The sequence below is a fragment of the Nomascus leucogenys genome, chromosome 15 (assembly GCF_006542625.1).
Source record: "Nomascus leucogenys isolate Asia chromosome 15, Asia_NLE_v1, whole genome shotgun sequence".
In the NCBI taxonomy this organism is placed as follows: domain Eukaryota; kingdom Metazoa; phylum Chordata; class Mammalia; order Primates; family Hylobatidae; genus Nomascus; species Nomascus leucogenys.
In genome coordinates, this window is record NC_044395.1 from 32,447,140 (window position 1) to 32,458,153 (window position 11,014).

Sequence of the window (11,014 nt, forward strand, 5' to 3'; positions counted from 1 at the left end):
GTTAGAAACATGCAGCTACTGATTTATTGTCCTCAAAGCCCCTTAGAAGGTATAGCAGAGAACTGGACATTTAAAAACCATTTTTATATTCATTAGTTTATCCATCCATTCAACAGGTATTTGTTGAAAGCCTATTATGTGATATGAAGTATGTTGAGATGTTCAGACAGAGATGATAAAGACATGTCCTTGCACTGAGGGAACTCAATCTTCTGGGGTTTTTTTTTTCTTCATATCTTCCCCCAAATTTCTAACTTTATATAAATTTAGGCTTGGTTTCTATTGAGTCTTTTACTAGTTTGAGACATTTTATTGCAGTATAGTGCAAAGTATTGATGGGCTAAGTATGTTACATGCTGCTGTATTTGTAAGATCTCTTGCTTTGTCTGTGACCATGAAAGTCTCAGTAAAATGGGATCTTATTCCCTAAATCATAGCTCTGGTTTTAATGTTTCTTGATATTATTGCAGAGACTCTCCAACATGTGCCTTCTGACCATACAAATGAAACTTCCAACAGTACTGTGAAACCACCAACTTCAGTTGCCTCAAACTCCAGCAATACAACAGTCACCACCATGAAACCCACAGCAGCATCTAATACAACAACACCAGGGATGGTCTCAACAAATATGACTTCTACCACCTTAAAGTCTACACCCAAAACAACAAGTGTTTCACAGTACACATCTCAGATATCAACATCCACCATGACCATAACCCACAATAGTTCAGTGACATCTGCTTCTTCATCAGTAACAAGTATGTATTAAAGCTGACCTTTTTTTCCTATGCTGCAAGTAGTTAAATGCCACATTTAAGTCATTATTTCTGTCTGGCAAAAATAATATAGAAACTTTATATGCCTAGACTTCCCTTAATTCCTAATTAAATGTTCTTAACACAGAAAATCAGCTTTAATTACAATGTTAAAAAAAACAAACAAACATTAAAGCCCTTTTTTGTTTTGTTCTAGTCACAACAACGATGCATTCTGAAGGAAAGAAAGGATCAAAATTTGATACTGGGAGCTTTGTTGGTGGTATTGTATTAACGCTGGGAGTTTTATCTATTCTTTACATTGGATGCAAAATGTATTATTCAAGAAGAGGCATTCGGTATAGAACCATGTAAGTAAGTTTTGAATGGCCAGGACTTTTTTTAAAAAAATTGTTGGTGCACATCTTTAATTATGATAGAATATCAAGCCAGTGCTCATCTCAGGGATGAATAATTGATAGATTTATGAGTTATATTCCCATTAACCCTCTTGGCCCAAAGTAAATTGTTTATGTACAAGCTTGTGATTATAATTATTTGCAAATGAAAATGGATGTATGTACTTAAAAAAATGTATTTTACTAGTGTCAAACACACTTTACAGGAGACCAAAGTTAACCCACCCTGAAATTTTCACTTACTTGTACCAATAATCGTAAGAAATACCAGTTCTCAGCAGGCTGTTGACTTAATATGTCTGTGTCTGTTGTGGTACTAAAGAGCATCCTTGGTAAAACATGGCTTTTGCTTTCCATGACAAAGACAAAAAAAATTCCTCTGACAGCCTCATTATCCCTGATAATTTAAATGAGTGGTTAGTATAAATAATATAATTTATCATTTCACCTGTAGCAAAACTCTCTTTTTAGATGTGCATTATCAACAAGACCTAATCAACAAACCATGTTTACTCTACATGTAGCTCTGTAGGTCTGATGGTTTGAGGATATATCCAAACTCTTGTTGCTCCAATAGTCCTTTTTGTTTTTTGAGTCTTACATGTTGTTTTAGTTCACGCTGACACAAAGTATCATACCGCTGGGTGCCTTAAACAACAGACATTTATTTCTCACACTTCTGGAGGCTTGGAAGTGCAAGATCAGGGTGCCACCATGGTTGAGTTCTAGTAAGGGCCTTCTTCACATGGCAGAAAGAAGGCTAGCTAGTTCTCTGACCTCTAATTGTAAGGGTATTAATTCTTTTCATGAGGGGTCCACCCTCACGACCTAACTACCTCCCCAAGGCCCCACTTCAGAATATCATCACACTGGGATTAGGGTTTCAACATATTCGTATTGAGTGACACAAATATTCATTCCATTGCATATATGTAAGAGCTAATTCACTTTTTTTAATGTATATAAATACCATAGAACAGATGACTGTTTTCCAAAATTTGCCCTGTGGGTTAACATCTGACATACATGTGTCCCACACACAGAGTTCCTATATCAAAAAGTTTGGGAAATGTTCAGTTGACTAAAGTAAACTAAGACAGTTTACTCTAAGACTTCTCTAAGCCTTTAAAATGTTGATATACATTATGATTTTCCAGGATGGAATACAGTATGAACTGTTACCCAAATTTTTAACCAAAATACTTGTTGAATGAATAAATCCCTCCTCCCGCCCCTCTTCAATGGGAGCTAACACTGTCTATCTCTTGGAACTAGTATTGTGTGGAACACATTTTGGGAAATGTTGGAATAGGCCATTGGAGGGAATCTTCCAGTTTTGACACTACATATGATTCAGTACACACAACTTCTTGATTTGTAAGAAGTACTAAATAAGAACATGGAAGTTTCCCAGATTTTCAGGTTATTGACATAAGCTCTAAATAAACATTGCATCATAAATGAAAAATTGGATCTAACAGTTACATTACTAATACTTAAACAAAAATGATAATTTAAGAACAGATTTTTTTTTTTTTTTTTTTTTTTTTTTTTTGAAATGGAGTTTCCCTCTTGTTGCCCAGGCTGGAGTGCAATGGCACGATCTCAGCTCACTGCAGCCTCCACCTCCTGGGTTCAAGCTATTCTCCTGCCTCAACCTCCCCAGTAGCTGGGATTATAGGTGCCTGCCACCACGCCCAGCTAATTTTTGTATTTTTCGTAGAGATGGGGTTTCACCATGTTGGCCAGGCTGGTCTCGAACCCGACCTTAGGTGATCCTCCCACCTTGGCCTCCCAAAGTGCTGGGATTACAGGTGTGAGCCACCACGTCTGGCCTTAAGAACATATTTTTAAAAGTTATATTTAAATAAAGTTACGTTGCATATATTTATCATATCAGACTCACTTTAGCTTCCATGATCACATGAGATCAGACACATTCACAGTGGCGTGGCTGTAGGCTCAAACTCATTTTAAAAGAATATCAAGGTGGTGCTTTGTCAGATTAAAGGCATATTCAGAAACATTCTTTTTTAAGGTCAATATATGAAAGAATACGTAAAAGAAACCATGACTAAACAGAGTGCTTTGCAGTGGGCAGGTTTGGGCAAACCTACCCTTAAAGGTCTGAGGAAGCTAAGAGGACAAAGGAAAAGAGGCTGACTTAGCCAGTTTCTCAAACTTTTTTTTTTTTTTTTTGGAGACATGATCTGGCTCTGTCACCCAGGTTGGAGTGCAGTGGTGCGATCACAGGTCACTGCAACCTCAGCCTCCTGGGCTTAAGTGATCCTCTTACCTCAGCCTGCTGAGTAGCTGGAACTACAGGCATGCAATGCCACACCAGGCTAATTTTTAAATTTTTTATAGAGATGGTAGTCTCACTGTTTTGCCCAGGCTGGTCTCAAACTCCTGGGCTCAAGTGATCCTCTGTTCTGACCTCTTAGAGTGCTGGGATTCTAAGCATGAGCCACAGTGCCCAGCTAGAAAGAAATATTTAATAGGGACTTACAAACAGAAGCTATGTCTGTGTCTGTGATTGCAGCAAGACAAGGTGGTGGATCCCCATGCCATTAACCCCCAGATCTTTAACCACTACAGTATATTGGATACTTAAGGAACTTTACACAGAACAGTGACAATTTTGATTGTGCAGCTTGAAATTGTTCTGTTACTTTACTAACAAATAGGAACATAACTAGTTTTGACAGAAATAACAAAACAAAGTAATTGTAACTTTTAATATATTACAGAGATGAACATGATGCCATCATTTAAGGAAATCCATGGACCAAGGAGGGAAGACAGATTGATGCTGCCCTATCAATTAATTTTGGTTTATTAATAGTTTAAAACAATATTCTCTTTTTGAAAATAGTATAAACAGGCCATGCATATAATGTACAGTGTATTACATAAATATGTAAAGATTCTTCAAGGTAACAAGGGTTTGGGTTTTGAAATAAACATTTGGATCTTTATAGACCGTTAATACAATGGTTTTAGCAAGTTCATAATAAGACAAGTCCTATCTGTTTTTTTTTTTTGGCTGGGGGTGGGGGGCATTGGTCACATACGACCAGTAATTGAAAGACGTCATCACTGAAAGACAGAATGCCATCTGGGCATACAAATAAGAAGTTTGTCACAGCACTCAGGATTTTGGATATCTTTTGTAGCTCCCACAAAGAACTTCAGTGCTTTTCAGAGCTGGATATATCCTAATTACTAATGCCACACAGAAATTATACAGTCAAGTAAACCAGATACGAAGCATAATTTAAGAAAAACATCAGCATTTTTTGTGCTTTAAACTGTAGTAGTTGGTCTAGAAACAAAATACTCCAAGAAAAAGAGAAAATTTTCAAATAAAATCCAAAATAATAGCTGTGCTTAGCCCTGTTAGGGATCCATTGGAGCATTAAGGAGCACATATTTTTATTAACTTCTTTTGAGCTTTCAATGTTGATGTAATTTTTGTTCTCTGTGTAATTTAGGTAAACTGCAGTGTTTAACATAATAATGTTTTAAAAGACTTAGTTGTCAGTATTAAATAATCCTGGCATTATAGGAAAAAAACCTCCTAGAAGTTAGATTATTTGCTACTGTGAGAATATTGTCACCACTGGAAGTTACTTTAGTTCATTTAATTTTATATTTCATGAATATTTTAAGAACTGTAGAGCTGCTTTCAATATCTAGAAATTTTTAATTGAGTGTAAACACACCTAACTTTAAGAAAAAGAACCCCTTGTATGATTCTCAAAAGAACATTTAGAATTCTATAGAGTCAAAACTATAGCGTAATGCTGTGTTTATTAAGCCAGGGATTGTGGGACTTCCCCAGGCTACTAAACCTGCAGGATGAAAATGCTGTATTTTCTTTCATGCACTGTCGATACTACTCAGAGATTTGGGGAAATGACATTTTTATACTAAAACACCAACATATTTTAGAATAAATTCTTAGAAAGTTTTGAGAGGAATTTTTAGACAGGACATTTCCTCCTTCCTGATTTAGATACTCCCTCAAATCCCTCCTCTCACTCCATGCTGAAGGAGAAGTACTTTCAGATGCATTATGTTAATGGAGAGAAAAAGCACAGTATTGTAGAGACACCAATATTAGCTAATGTATTTTGGAGTGTTTTCCATTTTACAGTTTATATTCCAGCACTCAAAACTCAGGGTCAAGTTTTAACAAAAGAGGTATGTAGTCACAGTAAATACTAAGATCGCATTTCTATCTCAGAGGGCCAAAGTAAATCACACCAGTTTCTGAAGGTCCTAAAAATAGCTCAGATGTCCTAATGAACATGCGCCTACATTTAATAGGAATACAGTGAAACTGTTGTGGTCAGCTTTTGTTTTGCAGAGAATGTTAGATATTAAGAATTTTGAAATGGATCATTTCTACTTGCTGTGCATTTTAACCAATAATCTGATGAATATAGAAAAAATCCAAAATATGGGTATGGTTGGATGTATGTAACACATAGAGTATGGAGGAAATTTTCTGAAAAATACGTTTAGATTAGTTTGAAAGAGATGTGGGCTGATGGCCGAGTTGTACGTTACTAACTTGGCCCTGATTGGTTATGCAACCATTGCTTCATTTCTTTGCAAAATGTAGTTAAGATATACTTTATTCTAATGAAGGCCTTTTTTTTTTTGAGATAGATGGAGTCTCGCTCTGTCGCCCAGGCTGGAGTGCAGTGGCACAATCTCGGCTCACTGCAAGTTCCGCCTCCCGGGTTCACGCCATTCTCCTGCCTCAGCCTCTCGGAGTAGCTGGGACTACAGTCGCCCGCCACATTTTTTTTTTTTGTATTTTTAGTAGAGATGGGGTTTCACCGTGGTCTCGATCTCCTGACCTCGTGATCCACCCGCCTCGGCCTCCCAAAGTGCTGGGATTACAAGCGTGAGCCACCGTGCCCGGCCTAATGAAGGCCTTTTAAATTTGTCCACTGCATTCTTGGTATTTCACTACTTCAAGTCAGTCAGAACTTTGTAGACCGACCTGAAGTTTCTTTTTGAATACTTGTTTCTTTAGCACTTTGAAGATAGAAAAACCACTTTTTAAGTACTAAGTCATCATTTGCCTTGAAAGTTTCCTCTGCATTGGGTTTGAAGTAGTTTAGTTATGTCTTTTTCTCTGTATATAAGTAGTATAATTTGTTACTTTTGAATACCAGTACTTTCAATGCAGATTTTTTTGTTGTTATCTATAAAAATTGAGGGAAATGGTTATGCAAAAAAATATTTTGCTTTGGACCATATTTTTTAAGCATAAATTTACCTTCCTAATTATGTTTACTTAAGAAAATGCTCAGTTTTGCTTGCATTCCTTGAGAATGTATTTATCTGAAGATCAAAACAATCCGGATGTATAAGTACTAGGCAGAAGCCAATTTTAAAATTTCCTTGAATAATCCATGAAAGGAATAATTCAAATACAGATAAATAGAGTTGGCAGTATATTATAGTGATAATTTTGTATTTTCACACAAAAAAAGTTAAACTCTTTTCTTTTTATTATAATGATCAGCTTTTGGTATTTCATTGTTACCAAGATCTATTTTTAGAATAAAATTGTTCTCCTTCTAAAAGTTTTAAGTGTGTGATTTCGCTTCATTTCATTAAACTCAAGATAAATAGAAAATGCTCAAAATAAAAGGGCAGATTGCAAGTGTGGATGTCTGGGTAAGGAGCAGCAGCACTACCTGGGAATGTGTTAGAAAATTTGGCCCCAACCCAAATATGTTGAGTTGGAAATTCTGGGGTAGAGCTCACCGATCTGATTGTGTTTTTAGAGACAGGGTCTTGTTCTGTCACCGAGGCTGGAGTGCAGTGGCACAATCATAGCACACTATAACTTTGAACCCCTTGGCTCAGTTCAAGCGATCCTCCAGCCTCAGCCTCCTGAGTAGCTAAGACTACAAGCATGCACCACCACACCCAGCTATTTTTAAAATAAATATTTTTTGTAGAGACGGGGTCTTGCTGTGTTGCCCAGGCTAGTCTCAAACTTACAGCGTCAAGCAATCCTCCTGCCTTGGCCTCCCACTGAGAGCCCATGCTCCAAGCCCTGACTCCAAGGCTGGGCTGTGCACACCTATACTGCAAACAGTAAAGCCACTGCCATAGTAAGGGAGTTTGCACCCTGGGCCCCAGAGCCAAGGTTTCTCTATGTGTTTATGCCCTGGAGACCAGCTCAGTCATCACAGAGGGCCAGGCCTTGCCTCAACACTAAAGCCGCTGTAGCTGTGTGCACACTTGTGCTCTTGTCCCTGCCTGTTTCACAAGCTCCCATACTTCACATACCATTATCAACTGTCAGCAGGGTGTCTGTGCCCTGGGCACCAGTGCCATTACCACCCCAGAGCTATAGTGCCCACATGCTGCTCCGTGGGCATCACTCATCAGACACCAGTTCCATTGCCACCTCAAGTGGGCTTGCATGCCAGACCCAGTGTCAAGAAGGATCCCTTTAGCCACAACTTCCCTGGTCGGGGAAAGAGAGATCAAGAGGACCCTACAGTCATCATCACCGAGCACCCCAACAGCCCTTACCACTGCTGCAAACACTGACAGGGTTGGTTGCTGAGGATCCCTGCAGTTTTCAACAGTGATCGCAGCTGAAAGAGCTACAAGGAGACTACGCTGTTGCATCCTCACAGCTGCCAGAATCACTGCACCTCACCCAGCCAGTGCCCTCACATCCCCCGCTCACAGGGAAAGTCTTTCCTTAACAACACCAGCCTGAAAAGTCTGGAAGAGGTGACTGCTGCACCAAATGCTCAAACATCAACATAAGGTAAAAAGAAACATGAAAAGCCAAGGAAACATCAATATCAACACAATAATTTCCCAGTAGCTAATGCAAGAGAAATGGAGAGCAACAAACTACATAACAAAGAATTCAAAGTAATCATTTTAAGGAAGCTCAGCAAACCAAGGAAATAACAGAGGAACAATTCAATGAAATCAGGAAAACAAAATGAGAAATTTAATAGATTGAAATAAAAGTTCCATAGCTGCAGAGTACAACAAATGAAAAATGCAATAAAGATACCAGGTTCAACATGGCTGACTAGATGCAGCTAGGATGTGCCTCTTCCACAAAGAGGAACCAAAATATTGAGTAAATCACATGAACAGATCTTTTGAGAGAGAACAGGCTGGGTGTGGTGGCTCACCCCTGTAATCCCAACACTTTGGGAGGCCAAGGTGGGCGGATCACCTGAGGTCGGGAGTTCAAGACCAGCCTGACCAACATGGAGAAACCCTGTCTCTACTAAAAATACAAAACTTAGCCAGGCGTGGTGGCGCATGCCTGTAACCCCAGCTACTTGGGAGGCTGAGGCAGGAGAATCACTTGAACCTGCAAGGCGGAGGTTGCGGTGAGCCGAGATCACGCCATTGCACTCCAGCCTGGGCAACGAGAGTGAAACTCCATCTCAAAGAAAAAAAAAAGAGAACACTGAAATTCAATAGAAGATGGGAGACACTGGTTGAAGAGGGAAGTAATGGGACTGCATGCTTGGCATCACCAAGTGCCAGGACTGGCCCCAGACCAGGACCCAAGGAAAGGGTGAGTGAAGGAACTCTGGGGTACCACATTCCTGCCATAGGCCTCTGAGATCTTAGCTATAGAAGAGTTCCATGACCCCACAGACCTTTAGACTGGCAGAGGGAGCTAGGGAACTACCTGGTGACCACACACACACAGGTCACTTGAACTCGTATAGAACCCCAAAGGCTTCTATGTGCTGGACAACTTAAGCAAAGCGTGACTCTGGGCACCAACCCCCAAGACTGTCCTGACGTAAGCTGCTGCAGCTGCTGCTGTCTGCCAGGCCAGGGAATGAGCAGGGCCCAGGCACTCTCACTCTTATATGCCACAAAGACAGGCTACATCTGAGCATGCCCCATGCCTGCTCATCCCTCCCAAGACTGCCTGTCTGGCCATTCCCATGGCTTGTTGGGGAGGGAGGGGACAGGGGGAACCTGACCCCAGTGTAGCCACCATTGCCCCATCTGAGTGTTTTGTGGGCAGCCTGGGGGCAATTTGCTCCTCCCTATCACAGCTGGTACTTGAGCCCAAGGGGCCAGTGGACAAGTCTGCTGACTTGGTACTTGTTCCCCAGGACTCAAGCACACCATCCAGGAGCATGGAGATTTATGATCTGATCTCAAGCAGGGTAGGAGCCCCCACTGTCAGAACCACAGAGAACAGCATGGTGTGGGTTCATGCAGTGGCAGGGAAGCATGAACGGTGCTTCATGCTTCGTTGAACGGTGGCCCGCCCTCCGTAAGACTAAACCAGAAAGGGTATGGCCTAATAACCATGGTTTCTGCCCCCAAGGAGTCACATGGCCTGTGGCTAGGCAATTTGAATGCAGCTGGCTTGGGACTAGCATAACCATTCTGTTCTGCTGCTGACAGCTAGATACTGGAGACCTACCAGCTCAGGGGTGTGGGAGCTGGGTGGGTCCCGCTGCAATGTGGTACAGTGAAAACCCTGGGCTGTCCCAATTCCCCTGAATGGGCTCTGTAGCACAGGAGAGGCACCTCCTGGCCTTTCTGGAAGATTGCCCCAGTGGCCTGGAAGCTGACCCTAGACCCTTGCCAGCCACCTTGGCAGCAGAGCCGGGATGGGGAACACTGGGAACCCCATGGGCCCACTCATTGCCCAGGAACTCTGATACCTCTCCTGATTAACAAAGGCCAAGTAAAAATTTTACACCATCTCAACTACCTGGCGCCTGCAAATGCCAGGTACTGGTTGGGAGGTCAACCTCCAGGGCCCATCACTTCTACTGACACCATTGGACAGTGCTTGGCCGTCTCTTTCCTGCAAGCTCCACCTACTGGCCCGTAGAGTGAACTGCACGACCCAATGTAATTCCTGCTGACAGAAGTACACAGCTCTGGAGAACGAGATAAGCCTCCCAACACCTCCACCTTCCCGTCTCTGTAGGAGAAAGTGAGCCTGCTCACACACACAGTACACCATTACTACAACCTAAAAACAACCAGCATTTGAGAAAACCACTACATTAAGGCTATTAATACAGAGCTTTGGCCCCCTAAAAACAAAGAGAAGCAGAATATGCACTTACCTTGCAATGCCCTACTTCAGAAATGAAGGAGAGGTAAAGACTCGCAGACAAAAGCTGTGGGGGTTCATCCCCGCTAAAACTGCGTTATAAGAAATGTTAAGGAAATTCTTCAAGCTGAAAGAAAAGGATGCTAATTATTAGCAGGAAAACATGAATATGAAATTCACTGGTTAAAAAGTAAGTACATAGTCAACTCTAGAATATCTAATGCCATAATGGTGGTTTGCAAATCAACTTACATCATTAGTATGAATGCTAAAAGACACAACTTTAGGCCAGGCACGGTGGCTCACGCCTATAATCCCAGCACTCTGGGAGGCCGAGGCAGGCAGATCACCTGAGGTCAGGAGTTTGAGACCAGCCTGGTCAACATGGCGAAACACTATCTCTACTAAAAATACAAAAATCAGCCGGCTGTGGTGGCGGGCACCTGTAAGTAATCCCAGCTACTCAGGAGACTGAGTCAGGGAGAATCGCTTGAACCCGGGAGGCGGAGGCTGCAGTGAGCTGAGATTGCGCCACTGAACTCCAGCCTGGGCGACAGAGCGAGACTCTGTTTCAAAAAAAAAAAAAAAAAAAAAAGACACAACATTAAAAAATAATAATAGCTATAATAATTTGTTAATGGATATATGATATCAAAATATAAACTGTGACATCAAAAACAAAATGGGGAGCACGGAGTAAAAGTATACAGTTTTTTAATGCAATGAAA

The 11,014-nt window shown here is 41.1% G+C and overlaps 1 protein-coding gene across 1 annotated transcript in view; it reads left to right on the forward strand.

Annotated features, from left to right (window-relative positions):
* Window positions 1–4,910, forward strand: part of TMEM123 (transmembrane protein 123) — a 57,668-nt gene extending 52,758 nt beyond the window's left edge. The window contains exons 3-5 of the mRNA XM_012495908.2: window positions 471–761; window positions 976–1,129; window positions 3,928–4,910. Of these exons, the coding sequence (XP_012351362.2) occupies window positions 471–761; window positions 976–1,129; window positions 3,928–3,952 (470 nt within the window). The 3' untranslated portion in view covers window positions 3,953–4,910. The remainder of the gene's footprint in view (window positions 1–470; window positions 762–975; window positions 1,130–3,927) is intronic.
* The last annotated feature ends 6,104 nt before the right edge of the window (window positions 4,911–11,014 follow it).